The sequence below is a fragment of the Clupea harengus genome, chromosome 5 (assembly GCF_900700415.2).
Source record: "Clupea harengus chromosome 5, Ch_v2.0.2, whole genome shotgun sequence".
In the NCBI taxonomy this organism is placed as follows: Eukaryota; Metazoa; Chordata; class Actinopteri; order Clupeiformes; family Clupeidae; genus Clupea; species Clupea harengus.
Window position 1 is genome coordinate 2452683 of NC_045156.1, and position 21796 is coordinate 2474478.

The window sequence follows — 21796 nt, forward strand, 5'->3', positions numbered from 1 at the left end:
AAATGTTTTATGTTAGCAGCAGCTTTGAAGACAGAAAGGCCTGAATAAGACATTGAGTTTTCTATGGTGGCCTTTTTTTTTTACCCTGTACCCTCAATGCAGAGTAATCCACCAGAGGCTGTTGTCACAGCCTGAAAAGGTGGGCCCACCTCAGAGAGAGAGTGGAGATGTGTGTCTGTGTGGGGGTTGGTGTCAGGGAGGGTGAGATTCTTTGCTGAATGGAGCCTTTTGCTAGGAGTTTAGTGCAGAGACGACAGGGATACTTTGGGGTGGGGTTGGGTGACAGATGGTGCTCTGGCTACCACCACTGAGGTGCAGACACAGAGAAGGAGGGAGGGAGTGAGCGAGCGAGCGAGCAAGCGAGGAGACCAGGAATGAGGAGAGCCTCCCCTTATTGTCTCTCTCCCCCATGGCCCACTCTCAAAAACACCAGATGCCCCTCTGCTGAAAGAGGCGGCAGAGCTGTGCCAATTGTCCGCTGCTCGCGTGCAGCGCGGGGCCCTCCGCCCTCCCCTCCTGGGTCAACACAGCGGAGAGAGAATAGAGGCCTGCCCCATGTCCATTCACCCATGCCTTAGCCCTTCTTGGGCTGCTAGGCACATACCGCAGAGTGGGCAGGAAAGCAGGGGTTGGGGGTTGGTAGTGGGGGGTGATAGGCTCTGCAAGTGCCCCCTTAGTGTTTTTTTTACTGGGGCAATTCTTATGGAAATGGAATCACACATACAGCGTGCCTTCACAGCCACCACAGGAGACGAAAGGGATCTTTTGGATATGGTCATGAAGAGATGGGGTCTATCACAAAGCACAGAGCCACAGTTCAGATACTACCCTCTTCCTCTGTCATTTGGTGTGTATGTGTGACAGAAACCAAGCATCTGTGCTTTTATACCTTTCTTCTTAGACAGTTTAAAATGTTTTGCCAATTGTCTTTTTTATGTGTGTAAGTAAGAATATAATGGACCATCTTAACATGATGGTTAATAGCACAAATTATTGCAGGATTTTCTACAGAGCCCATGAGATAAGCTCCACTCCCTAGATATAGAGTAAGCATGTGGTATTGAACACAAATTCCTGTGTAACAGAAGAAACATGGCTGATGGATGAACACCAAAATGACTTGTATATTTAGCACACACAATATAAATGAGCCTGATGTCTTCTCCATATCAGCTCGTGTACAAGCCACGACATATTTCCCTTCAGCCCCTTTGTCCTCCCTGAATACACAAACAAAACCTGAAAAACATGGTCCTGCGCCAAGCTCCACAATGAACAAATCAGCTTCATGCAGTGACCATTTTCACAGGAACCTATCCTTCAGGAGTTTCCTGACATGTAGATGTAGATTCAGGGAAACTGCTGAAATGTCTCCTCTTTTTGTCAGAGCAGTAATTTGCATTTAAGTCTAATTGGGTATTTTACATGACTGGATCTGTTAGTGTAGAAATACTCAGACCACTGTTTCTTTGTGTTGGAAGGACTAGTTGTACTCAAACAGGACTTGGATCTGAAAAAATAATGCACACCATCAGTCTCCAAAATCTGACCACTTGCCTTTCCCTCAGGATGTCTTTGAAGGGGAATAATCAGGCCCAATTCTCTGCCAAATGCCTCACTTTCACCGTGCCTTATCCACAAGGGTTTGTTTAAAGCAGCATGTATAATTCCAAGTCGCAATCTATGGCCAACTAACAGAAATTAGATCGCCACAGCGACCTAGACATGCCTCTCCTTGTCAAAACCAAAGCTAAACTGGGTTTGTTCAGATTGACTCGGCATGCCAAGACTACTCAGCATGCCTAGACTAACTATTGAGGGTTAATTCCTAGTCCAATGAAAATCTTGATGAAAATCAACAAGCGAGAAAAATCAGATTCCTGATCATGAAACATAATCAATGCAATGGAATGAGTTGCATAAGTGCAGTTACCACATGGTACCCTGATTTTGGGAATCTATGGCCAGTCCAAATACCAATCACACTGAACAGACAACCAATTATATATAAAAAAAATTATTAAAAAAGTATCTTTAGCATAATACAACTTATTCAGTACAGAGGGTGTTGTTTGACAAGTTTCATTGTCAGCAGATTATAAGAAAGAGAACTTCAGAATAAAATTCATAAAAGGTTTATTGTAATAAAACTGCCCCCCAAACTGTACAGGTCTCTATATATGCACAAATTCATTTAAAAAGAATGTACATTTTAAAAGCATACTGTGTTTAAAATAGCTTACAAACTACATTTATCTCCATCTACAAAAAAGTAAACAAGAACAGCGCTGCTCAACAGCCCTGGTGGGAGAATGCTACAGAGAATGAGAACGTCACACTGGCAGTGAAAACAGGCGTGTTGCCAACCAACCACCTCACAGCATTAATTCACTTAACAAAAACAGCAACTTATTTGGGGGAGAGAATAATTCAATCCTCCTTAAAACATTCAGATTGTTTCCAAAGGAAACATGACGGAAACAAAACGCCTTCCACAGTCTTGGTGTTTTAGCTTTTGTAAATCAAAGTAAATTGAAGTAAATATCAAGATTCAGAACAACAACAGGACATTAACAAACCCATTTTTGGAACACTGTAAAATATTGCACAACAGGATTGGAATGAGAGTTTGGCAAATGATGGTCATAGTTCTAGAAATGGTCACATTACAGTTAAGGCAGGAGGTACACAGAAAAGCAGCTGTCGCTTATTTTTGGGTCCTCAAGCAGTCCACCCCTCAATGGTGAACTTGTGTTCCCATTTGATTGACACAACAATAACAGAAAATACATTGCCAAACAAAGATCACTGTGGGTGCCTGAGAGAATACCTTCACTCCAATTAGCCTATGTCTTTTGTGTTCCTGAATATTAGGTGTGGGGCTCATTGCACCAAGAGAAAGTATTGCCAGCCCCAGTGTTCATGTCTTGTACAAGTAAGGTCCCAGTTTAATTTGGCATGCAAGTATCACAGGATAAATGCACACTAGACCCAGAAAGTACCAGTAGTGCAAAAAAGCGCCTGACAATATTTCAAATTCTAACCCTAAATGCAATGAGCCAAGTGGGACCATTCCTCCAAGAATAGCAGTGCTTTTGAAATGTTCACTCACAATTAAATAAGAATTAAGTTACATTAAAAGGGGTTAGAATATCTTGAGATGCCCAGATTCCAGGAATTTACTCAATATACTGTGGGTGGTCGACAGCTCACACCAACTCACAACACCAGTTTTCAGAGCCTCATGATGGTTTCTCACTTTAGCTGGACACATTAATCAGGTAGTTTTTGGGAGGGCTATTACGACCACCCATCAGAAACTGATTCTTGCAAGTCTGATCAAATGGGGAAGCACTGAGGTTGGCTGGTGCGGTGCTGGTTTTAGGGGCCTCTGCTTCATACAAAACACATATGGAACCATCCTCCCCGATCCGATAGGAGACCTCGTAGGGGTCAATCCAGAGGGTCAACTCCCGTGGCAGAAGCGTGAACAGCTGTTCACAAGGTACTCCGATCCTAGTTGCAGCTTTAGAAATTATGGGGTCCATTTCGTGGTTAATGCGGATGCATCGATAACCAGATCCCTTCTGTGGTCTGTCGGGGAACCAGTGCTGCTGGTAGTGTTCTGTTTAGGAAACAAACAAAGGATTACATTAACATTAGCGAGATTAATCAAATAATAATGAACACAGTACTATGTCGAACTTCCTACGCAGGCCACGTCTGCGTTTCATAGCAGAGACCATAAATGATCCTGTATGTTACCAATTTGGTGGCAAAACTGTAATGGCGAGGTAAAACCAAATCCACATAAGCTAAACTCTCGCTTCCTAGGTACGCCAATTGCCAAATTATTGGATTTCTCGTGAATCTACAGCGGTCTTGTCGACATCGAAATTAACGTCAAATAACACTACATTAACGACAGACTGGTTGATAAATGATGAATCCTCTATTCATGTCCACTTATATGCTCTCCAATCGCCTGTTTTGTCGACGGATGCATTTGTCTGGTTGCTAGCCAGAGTTAGCAACGTTATGCTAACTGGCTTGCTTAAATCGGCTAACATGCAGAAATTGCTAGCATCGTAAAACTAGCTATAGATAGCAGTTAGCTATAGCGTGAGCAGGCCAAGTAGGGACTTAGCTAGATAGCTAACTTTAGCTAATCAGTTATCTTGCAAGTTAACATTAAAATTGAAACACCTCGTATACATTGGTTAACCATTTCGTTTAGACAGTATCTGTAGTATTGATATCATAAGAAAAAGATGGGTAGGTACCTGACAAAGCTTGCGTGAGACAATCCCTGAAAACCGAAAGCTGTTGCTCGCTGAGATAGCCCCTTGTTCTCAGCAGTCTGGAAACAAAGTTCGACGCGGCGGTTACCTCGGGGCCCATTTCTGCTTTGGTTCCGTAGCTGTGGTTCATTTTCTTCAAAATATCTTAAGGGTTTCTAGGCAATTAGCCGTTTCTGTTCGATATTTCAAAAACGTCCAGGAGCCAAAGTGCAGGTACTAGACGACTGACAAAGTGATATGTTAGCTGTGATGGCAGGCTACGGCAACGTCACTCTTATCTTGATGTCGTCCAAGTGAAAAGTCAGCAGCATTGAGATTAACAAAGCAAAAAGTTCGTTTTAGCTGAAAAAATCGCGCATTATTGAGTCTGAGTCCGGAAGATTCGGTGTCGTGGCCTATCTTCCCAACCTCAGCTGTGTTCTGAACCTTCTTGTTGTTATCGCTCTCCCCTTTATTGGGGAAAACGCTGAAAGAATGGTGTCATTTGATCACTCTGTCGATTGATGTAAACATCATCCAATGAGAGACCACACCAGAACCCTCCTACCATGGTGATTGGTTGGTGTCATGGAAAACATTTGGAGTACTGTGATGTAGACGCAAATTTGCTTCCGACCACCTCCTAATATAGAGATTGACGTCAGAACATAACCAAATAACTTCGAGGTATTTACGAAAAAGTACAAAATATATACCACCCTTACCGTAAGTTACGTCCCTAAAATAAGGAAGAGACAGGGAGCATAGGTTATGGTATCAATTCATAACTAAACCCTTGTTCGCCATGTTATGCTCGTCGAAACTCGCACATATTTGCAAATGCTGGGATCAGCGCAGTCTGTTTTGTGAACACATTTAATAAATTAGTTACAGATATGACAACCGCTGTTTAATTCAAGTCAGCAATCTAATTCCACATAGTTTATTCTTCGTATGGATTACATGTTGGGGACATTTCTCCACTCGGTATAACTTTACCTTGGCTGCAGAGTTCTTTCTTTTCCCCAGTCGGAAAGAAATCCCCCTTTCGCTCATTTTTTATATCTGAACCATGCTGTAAAACAAAGCTTATCTGCCTGGTGGTAGCGCAGCGACACCTGGTGTTTGCATGGGGAAGTGAAACGTTATTTAAACGTTCGCAGCAGATCTTCAGTGACGACTGTTTTTTATTAATAGTTTGCAAAGTAAGAAAGAATACACGATAAGCACATCTAAACTGTATATGGACATCAGGCATTCCGACATCAATCATTCCAATATGGACACATGCTGTACAGCCATTAGTAAATTGCACATTTATGACAAACGTTGGCTATTAAGATATTTGTACTCCTCAGGAAAATGCATTTTGAAGATGTGATGCTGAAAGATCTTTCAAACATGTGAAGGCACAAGGAATTTAAACATCTGATCTCGTGTATAACTGCAATTTGTTGTGCTTGGATTTAACAATGTCAGTGTAGCTGTGGTGGTGGAAGTAGTCTAAATGTGGCACATGTGCCCACGAAAGATAACTCACCAAATAGTATTTGAGTCTGTAATAAATAATAGTCAGCACTTATTTTAAGTGTCAACACTTCAAACTACTCTTGATTTGTTTACTACCTGTACAAAATGAGCCAGAGTGCGGATCTCTCTGTGTGTACATTTTTATATCTTTGAGCTAAAAAAACTAGGCTACCTTGCATCAGCATAACTGACTTATTGTCCTTCTGGTCTACCTTTCAATTGATCATGCAAGGAGCCAAAAGTGCTTTCGATTTCATAGATTAGATTAAAATGCATAACTGTATTTGGGAGTTTACAGGTCTGTTTGAAATTATCAATAACAACAATTATTGCATATGCATTGCATACCACTCGCAAGCCTTTTTTTGACCCACTTTGGCATTAGGCCATCAGAATGAAGAAGGTCAGCTGTCCTAGCCTTTGAGTCTGCTGCTCCATTTCAGCACAGTACTCCTGTAAAGCTTCCATTTCTTTGTGGCCACTGATCCAATATGATTGTACACAAAACGCAAGGGTCTCCTGTCTGCAGTGTGTGTGTGTGTCCGCTTTCCTTTCACCGCGACGGGCAATTAACAAAAGCGTTCGCACACAATGAGACGATGAAGCAGAGTCCTTGGCCCCAGAGGCACTGCTTCCTACCAGTGAGGGACCCTCAACCTTCAGCGTGTGTAGGAGGGCCCTGTCTGCAGCGCTTACAAATCAGTGGAGCAAATGTGTGTTGTCCCCCCCCCCACCCCGAGGTTGTGTCTGCTCTCACACATATGGCTGTGGTCAGGCCCCCATCTCCCTAGCACACCCCCCACCCCCCCAAACCCCCCACCCCTTACACGTCCCACAGCACAGAGCTCTTGTCAGCTGATGAAAGCTGACATCTCCCTCAAGCACCTCACGTGACTGCCTCCCACGCCAGTGTGCTCCCCTCCACTGGGTCTTGGCATTTCTTAAAAAAAAAAAAGGATGAAAAATACAAGATGGAGGAGGCTGCTCTGTTGGGTTGAGGCTGAAAAGGGAGAAGCCCCAACACTGGCTGGGCCTGTGTCAATCATCAAAACATGAGGGGCTGAGAGCTGCTTACCACAAAGGTATTCTTTCTGCACAACTTCCAGTGCTTTCTGTTTGTTAAGTATGATGTGTTTATTTATGTTTCACTTCCCTCAACTCACCTCACACATGAGGTTTAAAATAGACCTGGCTATACAATAAATAATGTATGTAGAGGTGCAATCAATAATGGTATGATGGAAGTGCCGACCTCTCCTACGCATTAGCCTTCCTACCCCATGAGATTTTAAAAGGACCCCTTGGCCTTCTTGTCTCGAGAATGTGGACTCGCTAATGCATAACCAACAAACATGGAGCGGTTTGCTTGGCTTGCTTTTTCCTCCACCAGAGTCCCTGATTTACTCAGAGACCCGCTTCCTCAAATATGCCGGTGGAAAGAAGTGCAATGTAACACGACTTGACAGTCATGAACCATAGAGGCGGGCAACACACAGGGGCGAGAGCTTTCAGCTGAGCAAGCTGGCCGATGAGTTAAGAGTGCGGTTATGAGACAAAAAAAAAAAAAAAGCTTGAGGAAAGTGGAAATCTGTGTCGCTATGTCGAGACATTTAGAAAATAGATCCATAAATATACATTATAAAGGGTTTTGCTTTTTTGGTTGAGTGAACAGCCCACTAATCCTGACAATGGTTCAACATCTACAGTATGTGATTGTCATTCTGATACACTCACTTTTGAACCAGTGAGGCTATGGAAGTGTTAAATGCTGAGGGCTGATTGCAGTCCAACAAACTGTCTCAATTTACTCTCAGTGTAATTAATCTGAGGGACTGGATTGAAACTAATTTCAATTTTAATGGCATGCAAGCTATCATTTTAGAGATCAATAGAGAAACCATTAACAGGGTGGCCCACTTGACAATGGCTCTGTCTGGCACCCTTGTCTTTTTGAGTTTCAGATGACTGCCCCCTCATGACATGTCTCTCTGGCCCATTGGCTCTCAACAGATTCACACTCTCTCTAACCACTGCAAAATTGATTCACACTCTCTCTAACCACTGCAAAATAGATTCACACTCTCTCTAACCACTGCAAAATAGATTCACACTCTCTCTAACCACTGCAAAATAAAACTACATTCTCCCCCAACATGTACAAATATGAGGATTTCATTTAAACATGCTGATCATAGGAGTACACTTAATTCACATCTGCTTTTGGGGTTAACACATATGCTGGCAGTATATCAGTGCTATGGCTCAACTGAAATTTTAAGCATGTATGTACAGGAAAAAAAGGCATATTTATTATATAACACATGCTCCGCCAACAAACTGCGTACATTTAGGATGTTCTGCAATCCACACAAATTCAGGGACACACCTCTGTGAGTGGTGCCTGGAAATAGCAACACTGACACACACAAATGCATGGTCGTAAGAAACAAACATGGTAGGAATCCCCACTTGGGGAAAACGGGGAGAAGCTTCAATCGCTCTCAGCTTCAGAATGGGGGTGGGGGTGCTGGTGCAATGGTGTTTTTTTTCCCTTTAGCGCCTCTCAGCTAGAGGAAAGGAGCCATGTGTGTGTGTGTATGCCTTCCATTGGGTGCACAGGAGCTGCTATTTATAGTAACAGTATGGACTGTATATAATTTATGCTGTGAGTGTGTGGGGGTGTTTGTGTGCAGCGTGAGGAAGCATTGTTTTTCTCCATCACAATCGTGGGGATATTTTTAACATCAACATGTTAAATATTTGTGTAGTCTGTGTGTGTGTGTGTTGTGTGTGTGCTTTCATGTGAGTGCTTTGCTTCAAAATTAAGCTATGTGCATATATCAGTTGTCTCAGGCACGTGTAGTTTCAGACGTGATCTCTCTCTCTCTTTCTCTCTCTCTCTCTATATATATATTTCTTTTCCACCTACACAACTCACCAAATCTATTAAAAAACAGAGTTGAACACTTGCAAATGAGCGATCTCTGCAAGAACGAAGGCTTCACACATATGACCATGTGCACACACAGACACACACACTAGCACATTTATAGAAAAAAAAAACATGCATTAACATATCGCCACAACTTTTAGTGAATAACCTGCGTGCTTCACAGTAGTAATTCAATTTAGAAGATGTATTGTAATTGCACATGGCAAGTCCATAGAAATTTCATTCACATGCATGCACAAATGGATACCCTGATTACGTGACAATGGCTCTATAGCACAGCAGAGTGTAATATTGCATTTCCATAGGACAATGACAGCATGAAAGATTAAGGTAATGGACAAAGTGCAGGTGCATTTACTGCCTGCTCAGAAAAGGAACAGCAAATACTTCTGTATTTGAATGGAGTTAATAAGTCAGGCTAAACCCTCATTTTTCTGACCTTCACCCAATATTACCATGCCATCTAATATAGATTCACCAAACACGCAAATCATCAGAACCAATCAAATAAACACAGAAGGTAAAGGGATTTGGCAGCTAAAAGCAGAGAGATCAATAATCCTTACAATAACTATAATCACAAGCACACAAAACATACATACACACTCACAGAGACTAAGCAGATGACAGCCAAGCATCAATCTGACCTGAATCTGAATCTTTTAGTCAGCTTCAGGTCTAGTGCGAAACAAAAAATGGTAGCTTTGGAGTTAGAATTCAGCACCCCATCCTCTTAGTGCTGCATAATTACCTTTTTTACTTAATTATTTTGGCCCTCATAGATTCTTTAAAAGTTTTCTTTAAGCTAGAAGCTGATCTTTGTATTTGAGATGTTTTTTTCTCCAAATAGTGAGTCTTCAATATGTGTCACTCCTAGATTGAAGTAAAACTACTCTTGAGGCAGATTCCTCAGGGCACCACAAGACATGAGAGTGGATAGATGAAGAGGAGTGGAGGATGAGTTTCCAGCCTTAGACAGAAGAGATAAGGGGAAGGAGATGGGGAAAAGCCACATGAAAAAAAAATCTATTGAAGATAAGAATTTTCACTCCATCTCCCACAGCCTACTGTGTCCAGGCAGAAGTTTGCATGTGAGGGCTAAATGGTAGCTTCTACCACTTGGCAAACCATCTAACTGGCTATGGCAGTCAACCAATTATAATGGTGTGTGTGTGTCTGTGAACAACAGAGTGTGTTTCATGTGTATAGAAGCATGCGTGTGTGTCTCTGTGTGTGTGTGTGTATTGAAAAAGGGGGGGGGGGGGGGGGGGTTCACGCTCCAGCAGGGCTACTATGCATCCTCCAAGAGGGGAGGCTATCAGGAGAGGAGGAGCCTGTGCACAAGGCTGGCACAGAGGATGGGAGAGCGCCAGAGAAGGTGGAGAGATAGAGAGAGAGAGAGACATAGAGATAGAGAGAGAGTAAGAGAGAGAGAAAGGAGGGAGGGAACTAGACCCAGAGTGAGGGAGAGACAGCGAGCGCGGCTGTCACTGACAGGCAAGCTCCTGCTGCTGTTCTTGAGGTGGAGCATCACTACGCGCAGCTGTGGAGGGGGGAATAGCTCGGCTACATACTGAGCTTCCTCCCCGTAAACCCTCATCCTCTTCTTCCTCATCTTCCTCTTGTCTCGGCTTGGTTGCCGCACACCCGCACGTTGACTGGATTGGCAAACAGTCCTGCTCATCTGTTGCCGTGGCAATGGGCTGCAGGCTGTCTGGGCCGTGGTATGGGGATGGAATGGGGGTGAGTATGATCTCCAGTGCCTTCCTTTTGGGTTTGAATGTGTGTGTGTGTGTGTGTGAGTGGGGATGGGTGAAACACGCTGGGTTTGGGTAAATCATTAGACTAAGGAGCTACAGAGCTGAGCGATGTTGAGAGTGTGTGCATGTGTGTGTGTGGGTGTGTGTGCTTGTGTGTGTGGGCGCTAGTGATCCCTCTGCCCTGATAGAACATCTGTGTGTTGTATCAGATTTTGCACATGCAGCTGTCAAACTCCCCCTCTCAGCATACCTAAATATACATGTGTGTGAGGGTGCGTAAGTGTGTGTGACTGAGATAGGAGAGAAGCATGTGTGTGTGAGTGTGTGTGTTGGTATTCTCATGTGACCAAGACTTGACAATGACACGGACTGACAGCGCTGTTGATCTACCACTACCAAACTCCTCTTCCTCTCCTCCTTCATCCCTCTCTCCTCATCCCTCTATTCCACCCTCTTCCCATCTCTGTCTCCCTTCATCCCACTCTCTCCCTCCTCTCCCTCCCTCCCTCCCCCTGAAGCACAGCGCTTCGCTAGTCTCGCTCCTGCTGGAGCCTTGGACACCCATCGCTTCTCCCACCTTCGCAGCACGTTATTTTACAGGTGCCATTTTATGGCTTCACACCGGTGGTCCAAGTAGCACACCACAGCAGTGGCTATATGTGTGTGTGTGTGTGAGAGAGCGTGCACATGTATGTGGCCGTGTGTGTCTTTTAATTATTCACATGGGTGCTTTTGTATATCTGTGTGAAGAGTTTTAATGTACACAGTACTGTCTTATTAGAGCTTGTAGCCTGTGCAGGGGTGACACGCGCTGTTAAAAGGCATGTGTGTGTGTGTGTGTGTGTGTGTGTGTGTGTGTGTGTGTGTAGGGAGATGCTGAGAGCCGGGGGAATGGCAGAAGCACCGCTGTAGCAGCAGGGAAGCCATGCAAGGGATGTGTGTGCTCGGCTGAGCATGTCCTGCTTGTGGGGTTAGCGTGTCATAAAAAATCACGGACAAAAAGACAGCCTGAGATTATGTAGATGCACGCGCGCGCGCACGCGCACACACACACACACACACACACACACACACACACACACACACACACACACACACACACACACACACACACACACACACACACACACACACACACACACACATGGACAAACAATGGTATGCATACACAGTCTACCCATGCCCATCCGCTCACACAATTGTCAACATCATAATGACGATCGCCCTTTTTCCTGCAGTTTTACACATTAAGGCATGTAAAAAAAAGTCGCACACTGCCTCTCTCTCTCTCTTTCCCCATCTCTCGGCCTCTCTTGGTGCGATGTGATGTCTCTGGGGCATGAGTCATGCCAGTGATGTACATTAGTTATGAAAATGCTGTGTGCTTGTGTCATTACAAGCGGGCAGCGCAGCGGAAGAGGCAGCTCTAGCCGCTCGCCTGGGAGTCGTGTTCCGTTAAGGACGCTTTCCACTGGCCTTCCCCGGAGGAACCGGCGGAGAGGTCAGCCCCCTATGCCCCGGGAAAGGCCCTGGTGACCGCAGACTCACTGGTGCCACTTTCAGGTGGGATGTACAGTGGCTCAGCTCCTGGGCAAAACACTAAATCTAAACGGCCTAGGCTCGGAGCCACGGGATGTACGTGTGTATGTATGCATGCACGTGCACATGCGCTGGATAGAAATGTATCCAGGGTGAAAGGACCTGCCACTCTGGAGCAGAAACAGAAGATAGAGATTTAGTTTTTGTAACCATAAAAACAAGACAGAAGCACAGATACTACTTTGTGGGGGCTTGCACAGCCACTAGAATTTGTTTCAAAAATGGTTTGTGAGATTCCATCCCACTCTGTGTCTAAATCACATGACTCATCTGACATCACAGATGGATGGAGAGAGATGGAATGAGTGCATTGTTCCAAAGAAGAGAGGCTATAAAAAAAAACATCCCAGTGCAGTACAGGGCAGCTTCATTTATCCAGTCCAAATGGCTTTGACTTTGGTACCAAGAGCAGCCCTTGTTTTTGAAAAGACACTGCAAGGCCTGTCTCCTCTATCATTCTGCCCCAGTACTGGGTACTTATTCAATGTCCCAGTTTGGTCTGTGTGATTTATGGTTGATCCTGTGTCCTTTTTGGCCTTCACACTAAAAATGAAGAACAGTTTCACTGTTTCTGTTCTATGATAAATATATGAATATACGGGATATACTGGTATGCCTACTCGTCCTACTTGCATTTCGTTTGGAAATCAAGGTCCCAGAGTCTGGAGGAAGAGTGGAGAGGCACAGAATCAGAATCCCAGTTGCTTGAAGTTTCCACAGTCAGTAATGATTTGGGGTCCAACAGGCAGTTGTACATTTCTTATTTGTGCCCCACGTCTACCACACAGGCCATTGGTTGCATACTCCTTATTGCACGTGAGCCTTTAAATGAGACTTTGATATTGTGAACTGTCCCTGAAGACAATAGAGAGAAGGTGAAGAACATGAATGAATGAATGAATGAATGAGTGTGGGGTTTATGTGGAATGATGAAACAGCTGCTACTATGTGCCACTTTGCTGACCTTTGGAATATCATATCACTGGCATTCCAACCTGCGTTTCTGTCCCCATGTGGTCTGGTCCACCTCCTGTCAGAGGTCTTTACTCTGCGTTCACTCTTCCCTTTCAGGTCAGCAGCCGGGACCTGAGCCACATCCGCAAGAAGGATGCCCTGCGCATCCTGGCCCGCTACGAGCAGCCAATCATGTTGCAGATTGATGGGCGACAAGGCAGGAGCCTGCACTTGCACCGGACATCCGACTGTAGCACGCAGACGGAGCGGCCCTGGGACCCCCTCAGGGGTCTGGGCTGTGGGGTGGCATCCACAATGCCCCGGAACCACCCCTATCCAGACAGGTGAGTCACCTGCACAACTACACAGAACTGTACAGTGAGCTATAACACCTAGATAGAAAGGTTTACAGAGATGTACATCGCCTAGATAGAGATGCACAGACAAGCACATATCATACAAATGTACAGAGGAATACATCAATAAGACAGAGGGGTGTACAGGGTATCATCTAGATAGACAATTGTACAAAGACGTACATCACCTAGATATAGAGGTGGAGATAGATCCAAAATCAACTACATAGAGATCCATAAAGGTTAATCAGTTACATACAAAGTGGTTCATTGCCATGGAGTGGTTGTGCAAACAGAGATAAAGCTACATCTGAAAGGACAGGTGAGGACAGATTACGTGTACTGGTGTAGATTACGTATACAGGTGTAGATAGATTACATGTACTGCCCAGCCAAAGGTATGGCAGTGACAAAGAGAGGTATATGGCATATAACCTAGTGACGTATACAATCAGGTAATGTCCCTCACATGCGGTGGTATAGAGTTATAGTGCCTTCATAGACAGGTGCACAAAGAGATACATAATCAACGCGAAGAGGTGCGTCAGCTGCACAGCCACAGAGACAGCAGACAGGTGTGCCACTTTTACACCTCCATGAAGTCACAGCATGTAAGGCAGATCTCTCGCCAACACAGGTGTTCTGCCTATCACCTGCACACCTACATGCTGAGGTATACAGACAGGCATATTAGCACCTATGCTGACTCACAGGAATTCACATGTGCCCCATTTACACCAGGGGTTCAGTTCATGTTGATTTTATATCTGAAATGGTTCAGTCGTGTTACTCAACTCGGCGCAGGTGGATTTTGGTATGAACGGGCACAACCCATGTTGCTACAAATGAGTCTCATTGGTTCACTTAACTTCATTAGACCTTCCTCTGGCGACTGTGTGAGGACAATTTTTAATTAGTCCCATTAGTTTCCAGAATAAGTAGCCTAGTCTATATCTAAATGTTGTGGGCTAGCATAACTTGCTAATTGTTTCTTATAATACCTTACATTTCCAATGAATCACTTTTTTTTATTGAAAAACCCAGTGACAAAATGAGTCTGTCCTTTATCTCACATAAAGCCCAAATGCTTCAGATGATCGTTGCTGAATTGGACCAAAACAAACCTAACTTACAGACAGGTTAATTACTTATAAAAACACAAAGTACCATCACCATTGTTTCAACACAAATACATTCTGACAGAATAGAGGAAAATGCAACCTACTTTTGCATTCACCTGTGAAATCCAATTAAACATACACCACCACCAGTTCAGGGAATACATTGCCACAATTAATTATTAACAAGCACAACTTACACAGACGCAGAAATACATGTATTCACAGTACTGCAGGGTTCTATTTTAGTGGTGTGATGCGTACAGAAGGCTGATTTAACAGGCTATTTTTGCCTTTTGTCATCTTCACACTTTTGGTTACAGACGACTGCTCCACCTCTAAATATGCTGCATCTATGTTGGTCTGTCCCTAGGTCAACACTTATATTTGACAGAGCAAACAAAGAAGTCATTCCTTATCCAAAGTGTACAGTCAATCTGTAATAGGTTCGTATATGGGACAGTGATGTGAAAGTGAACAGTCTTGCGTAGTGGAAATGTAGTGGAGACATTTGAGTTCTGATTCTGGGCTTGTCTGATCCCGGAAGGCTCTACTACAACCACATGAGTCTGCCTCGTGACCTGCGAGAGGGGGCCAGGTACGAATACCTGCCTAACGCGCCACGAGACATGGAGGACATGCAGCGCCTTAACTACCAGGTGAGAGGCAGTTACCATGACAATGGGGAGCGCTGGCGACTGCTTCTTGATGGCTTCATTCGCCGCTGTTTTACTGTTTTGCTTCCAGAGTGGAGTGTGCCGTTCCTCTCACGGACCGATGCTTCCCTCCTACACACGCACACACACACACACACACACACACACACACACACACACACACACACACACACACACACACACACACGCACACACACACACAAATACATTTAAAGCAAGCGCAAACACACACACACACACTCACAGCGAGCACACGCACACACACACAGTGGCAGCACAGATACAACTGTTGGGTCCTGGAGGCTGAATGATTGCTCTGTTGCATGTGAGCACTGAGTCAGATCTCATTAAGGAGAGATGCGTTTTCAGACTGGGTGCGCTCTCTTAATCACTGCAATTTACAACCTACCGAGAGGCAATTGTGAAGGAAAAAAACAGGAAAATATTTTGAAGTCAAATACCTCAGAAAAATTGAATGAAGCACCTTTACTCAAAACTAAATACAAGAATACAAAGTATTATACTTGAACGTTTGTCATTTGTAATTCTGCTTGTGGTTGGAACAGCTGCTAAGTATAACACAAGGTGTGTCTTTCTCGGTTTATGGGAAACCAAATGTACCAAAAAAAAAAATTCACAATATGGTTTCTCTGCCCGATGTGGGGTGTCAGGTCAGGTTAGAACTCCAAGCTCTCGGCACTCACACAAAATCCTGTGTGTGTGCTGAGGCACAGCCTGCGTTTCCCTCTGAACAAATGCATTTTTCAAAATGGAGCAGTCTTTGCAGTCTGAGAAGCGGGGAATTATTCATGCCTGCCGTTAAGCACCGGGGAGCTGAAATGGAGTATCACACACACAGATCCAAACGTGCACACCAACACACACACACACACACACACACACACACACACACACACACACACACACACACACACACACACACAAAGAAGAATACAGACATAAACAGAGCTCACGTGTATGGTGGGTGGATATAGAGCAGCTTCTAATGAAGTCCCCCTTGAGAGCATAAGGATGCACTGCACACACACACACACATACACACACACAATAGCATTCGGGATATAAACACTTCAGTAGCCTATTTGCAAACAGGCGACTTAAGCTGTTTACATTTAAGCACATGAACAATGAACATACTCAAATCTCCCTAAAAACAACTGATAGGTGAAAATTCACCCTAGTTACCTCAGGACTCCGGAGCTGCATATAAGTATATTTATTAGACAGACAACAATTGCAATTGGGCTCACTCACAAAACAAGGATAAAAGTGAAGCAATGATAAACACATCGCACAAGGTTTATATAGACAGAAGTTTAGCGTTCAGCGAGATAACCACGTGGTGGATTTCTGATATCCGAGGCAAGGATGGAAGTTTTGCAAGGTCGGAAGAAGCACAGTTCGAACCTTCTTATCACTTCTGGTCTAAACATGCTCTTGTACATGTGCAGACTAAGTGGCACCTAATATTCTAAGTTACACACACGCAGAAACACAGAAAAGCCATGTTCCTGCTTACATAAGAACATGATCCATATAAGGTAATTAATAATACAAGGCACTTGATTATTATATTCTTAAGTCATTAACAGTGTTTGGATATTATCTCCATCAACAACCATATGTCTTTACTGTAAGGATTGCATTTCTAATGTTTGTATGCCATGAAAAGCTCTAACTACAGAAATCGCCATTACCACTGTCTGCACATAATCTGTGCATAAAGCTCACCAAGGCTAAGCATAAATACTGCTGTTATGTACATAAAAATATCATCAAAGGTTGCAATGTATATCTTTCTATGACTGATTTATGACCTCTCTTCTCAGTTATCAAGGCTACACTGACAATATTACAGTATTCTTATGCAGTATTTGTATTGTTTGACTTATGATTATGCATTATTTTATAAGTCGTTTTGGATAAAAGTAGATACATAAACTTAAACTACTGAGTAATGACAGCTCTACTGGTGACTGCGATTGTGTGTTCTTGAGTGTTCTTCCTCTTCCTGCCTCAGGATCCTCAGATGCCCAGCAGAGTGCCCCCAGGACATAACTGCTTAATTGGCTGCTGCAACGCCAACCTGGATGAGCCAAGCAGCTTCCAGAGCCAGGTAGCCTTTGCCCTAACAACCATTACTCCGTCTGAGAGCCCGCTAGGGTACATTTTAGGAGGCTTCCGATAGGTGGCGGAGCAATGATACACTGTGTTTGGTGGAGGTTGAGCAACATTTCCTGACAGTATTTGGGAGACCCTGCCAACTGTTGGGAAGGCAATGCTGAATGCCCTTGAGCAGAAGTAGTTATGCGCTCAGATCTGTCAGGGTTTAGAAAGCTAAAAAACTGAGCTTTATGTAAATAAGTTATGTGTTGCCAGGCAACAACATAATACTAATCGGCCTAATGCTGGGGAGAGCTCGTGAAGTGAAATGGATCCTGAGTTGAATCACAGGAGCTTAGCCTCCAGTTTCATTGTCCATGATACTAGTAGATTTCAACATGAACTATATTTGTTACGTTCCTCACTGAGACTGTGAATAAGAGGTCAAATTAACTTAAAAAACAAGGTCTAAAAATCGTAAACACCGCCCTACAGGTTTGGAAAATAGATAAAAAGTTTACAAAATGATAGAATGGTAGTGTATATAGAATATACATGCCATATCTAACACAGTGATAGCAGTGACAAGTTTTAAAGAGGTGTGTTGTACCTAATCTGACCTATAATCATTTGAATCTAAAGAGAGCATTGTAATTAAAGTGTTATTTCTGATGGTGAACGTCTGTACTTTTCAGACGGAGGACGAGGACTTTGTGCAAGATAAGCAAGTGGGCTACCTGCCCCTGCACCACGAGCTGGACAGCGGCCTGGGCTGGACAGATGGAAGCTTCCACCAGGGGGAGCTCTCGGGTGTAGAGACAGAGGAGGGCCTAGAGGAGTGCCACGCCCACATGGGAGGCGGCGGAGGAGGCTCTCCTTCCTCCGAATCGTTTATCTCCTCCGAGCTGAGTGACTCTGGCTTCTACAGCGTCAGTACGGGGGAGTTCCTCCGTTTCCAGCGGCTTCTGGAGAAGCGCATGCGCCTCTACAATGCTCGTATGCACCACCAGGGGGAGCTGTGCACGCGGGAGCGGCGCGACAGCCAGAAGGTCCACCGAGAACTAGAGGCCATTCCAGAGGCTCTGACGGTCCAGCCCCAGAACCATTTCGGGCCCACGGTGGACGGCCCAGCGGTCTGCCAACGTGGCCTGTTTCGGGTGTCGTCAGTGCAGTTCCGGAAGGCTGAGCGTCCATGCCTGAACCGCCACAGCTCCAGCAGCGGCTCACTGTTAGACCCTCACGCCAGCCTGTCCACCTGCAGCACCCCATCTGGGCAGCGAAGGCCAATGCCGCCCCAGAGTGCATCCGTGGGGACGCTGAGGAGGAGTCGGACCCTGCACCACCGACCCTCATCCATGGAGCCCCGGCGCCGTGCTAGCCACCCTTCATCCCCCAACTACTGCAGCGCCACCCTACACCACTGTAGTGACAGTGGCCAGGGCAGCGGAGTCACTCCTGAGTTCCAGACGGAAAGAGAGCTGGTCCAATCACATCCTGCCGACTTCGCCAACGTTATGCAGCCACATGCGCGAATGCCCCCCGCCCAGGAGCATCACTACCCCACTCACAGAGAACTGTATGGGGACCATGGCCCCAAACCTCTGACCGACTACCGCCAAGAGAGCAGACCGGATCAGAGCTACATTGCTGAGCTTGCAGCAGCACGTGAGCGAGAGCGAGAACGAGAGAGAGAGAGAGAAAGGGAACGAGAGCGAGAGCGAGAGCGAGAAAGGGAACGAGAGCGAGAGAGGGAGACTGAAAGAGTGCGGGAACGCGAGCGGGTAGCACGCTTCCATACCCTTGGCCACACCCCGTCCCAATCCCAAGACATCCACGAGACCTGGCCCAAGCCGGCCGTGCGGCAGGGGTCGGTTGGTGGCGGCGGGCTCTACAGCACACTGGAGGCCCACATGCCTGAGCCCGGCTCGCGGAAAGCCTCGTCAGGGAACCCACGGGCGCTCCGGAACCAGCTCCTGCGAGACCGCGCCTCACGGCTAGCCGACGAGCGCGGTGGCATGAGCACGGACGAGGAGAGCGAGGTGCGCACGGGCCGCTACTGGAGCCGCACAGAGCGCCGCGAGCACATGATCCAGAGGCAGCAGCAACAGCATCAGCATCAGCAGCAGCATCAGCAGCAGCAGGCCCGCTTCGGAGGAGGGGCGGGGGCCACCTACGGCGGCGGAGGAGGAAGCAGCAGCGGGAGCGTCAAAGGTGGCGCCCTGGGAGATGGACGCTGCAGCACTGTGCTGGAGCTCAGTCAGCGAAAGCTGAGTCGCCAGCACAACCGGAAGTTTCTGGATGACTGGACCACGGTGGAGGAGTTGCTGTCGCATGGCACGCGGCTGGGCAGCGGCGAGGAGATCTTCTGCCCCAGCTCTCTGCTCACGGTCACCACTGTGTAGCACTTCTGAACACCTGTGAGAGTGAGTCTGTGTGTCTGAATGTGTGTGTCTGTGTGTTCTGCCTGCACCAAATATGGCTACCTCTTGTCCTTGGATTCAAAACACACTTGCAAAACACAGTGATGACGATGACGATGATAATCATGATTTTGTTTATTGCGATCTAAATGTTAAATTTTATGCTAGTGCTCGTTTTAGTTCTTGTTAGCGAGATCAATGCGATTTCCGGATTTGGATTTTTGTTAACACTCGACAATGAGGTGCATTTTTACCAGATGACTTAAGCAATAATGTGCTGCCAGGGTATTTTAAAAGAAAAACTACAACTACACATTCAATCGTACTGCAGTACATCTAAAACACCACCAAATCAATTTAAATATATATACAGCACTTTGATCACTGTTGCACACTTTTAATGGTGGTAGTACAAAAATGTTTAAATAAAATCATATTGATATTTTACTTTAAATTTAATTCCATCCCCAAATGAAAAAACTTAAAATATACGTATAGTCGTAGTTCCTCCTGGTCTTTTGTGGAAGGGACGCCAAAAGCTCTGACATTAATGTAAAGCAAGACCACCATTGCTTCCTCTGAATCACAAAAGAGACACCGGATCCATTTTTCCATGCTGACTGGTGGACAAACCACTGACAGTAACTGGAGGGGCTGCAGCTGATTCCTGAGCTATAGCCTTATGGAGGAAACTTGTGAGCAAGTGTGGCTAATTGGAGCAGACTGAGCGCTTTAGTGGTTGTGTTCTGTCAGAGGTTTGCCTCTTTTTGTTCGTTTTTAGGAGAGTTTCATGTAACTGTGTACAGTAGTTTGAAAAGGAACAAAAAAAAAATATTTTTCTCGTGCAACTCACAATTGATGTCATGATAACAATGAAAACAAGTACTTTTCTATCATTTGTAAAAAAAAAAAAAAAAGAAAAAAAAAGACAAAGCAAAAGGAGTGATACAACAATTTATTCTATGAAAATGATTAAGTCCGAAGAATATACACTTAAGTTAGGTGACTGAATTTGCTGTGGTACAGTAGTCCTTGTTTTACATGTTTGCTCCTCCAGTAAGCTGCGTGCACTACTACGAGGCACTTCTTATGAGACTTACCAGGGACACTTCTTACGGGGCCAACTTACACATCTACTTAGTCATATTTATTGCAACACATTTGAATTTACAACATCTACAACATTTGATTATTTGTTGCATGTTGATATACCAAATATGAAAAAAAAAGAACATGACTTTTGGTGCGAAAATTAACTCTGTGAACTCTTGGAAGACTACCATCTACCGAACCTGTTTTTTTTTTGTTTTGTTTTGTTTTTCTGACAGTATTTCATGAATGGTATGTTGATGCAGTGGGTCTTTGGCGTTACTTCCTGCTACTGTTTACATCATTCACACTATTTGTGGAACACGGGCACACCTTGTTGCACTAAGAGCACTTGCAAAAGACACAATTTCTCACCTTCTACCAGAGTGGCTCTTATGTTTTGTTCAGAGGCAGAGAAAGAGGGAGCAACAGACGTACGGAGACAGAGAAAGACAGAACACCGGAAACCCCCCCCCCCTTCCTCTTCTTTAGGTGCACGTCATTTTCACAATGACTCAAGTGTTGTGAATAATGGATGAAAAAGATGGGATTTAGCAATGCTTTGCGCACGGATCAGAGGTGCCAAAAATAGCCCCTTTCCCTCTTCCTCAGAAAAGCCCCCCCCCCCCCCCCCGCACTCCTTCATCAGGCTCCAGGGCACATCTTACTTAAAGTCAACCCCCACCCACCACCAGTCTATGTCGAGCTAACATTCTACATCTCCAATCTGTTCCGACTCTCTCTGCTCTTTTGTACCGGCTTGTGTATCTCTTCTGAAACCAACTTCCCTTTTTTCTTGGGGTATGATGTACATGTGGTTGTAATAAAGGTGAGATTTTAATTAGCGACACAGTGTGTCACTGTTTCAGCATCTCTTAAACAGAGCACTCCCTCATCTATCGTAGCTTCACATACATACACTGCAAAACCACATGT

General features: G+C 45.0%; 2 protein-coding genes across 2 annotated transcripts; one reads left to right on the forward strand and one right to left on the reverse strand.

The window, feature by feature from the left end:
- Positions 1–2119: 2119 nt before the first annotated feature.
- btg2 (B-cell translocation gene 2) lies at positions 2120–4744 on the reverse strand. The gene is made up of 2 exons (XM_012827875.3): positions 4284–4744; positions 2120–3625 (listed from the first exon to the last, which is right to left on the reverse strand). The coding sequence occupies exons 1-2, from the start codon at positions 4429–4431 to the stop codon at positions 3261–3263; spliced, it is 513 nt and encodes a 170-aa protein (XP_012683329.1). The 5' UTR covers positions 4432–4744; the 3' UTR covers positions 2120–3260.
- Positions 4745–10049: 5305 nt separating this feature from the next.
- LOC116220487 lies at positions 10050–21710 on the forward strand. Its single transcript, XM_031567297.2, has 5 exons — positions 10050–10506; positions 13194–13420; positions 15098–15209; positions 17269–17364; positions 18047–21710. The coding sequence occupies exons 1-5, from the start codon at positions 10462–10464 to the stop codon at positions 19751–19753; spliced, it is 2187 nt and encodes a 728-aa protein (XP_031423157.1). The 5' UTR covers positions 10050–10461; the 3' UTR covers positions 19754–21710.
- The last annotated feature ends 86 nt before the right edge of the window (positions 21711–21796 follow it).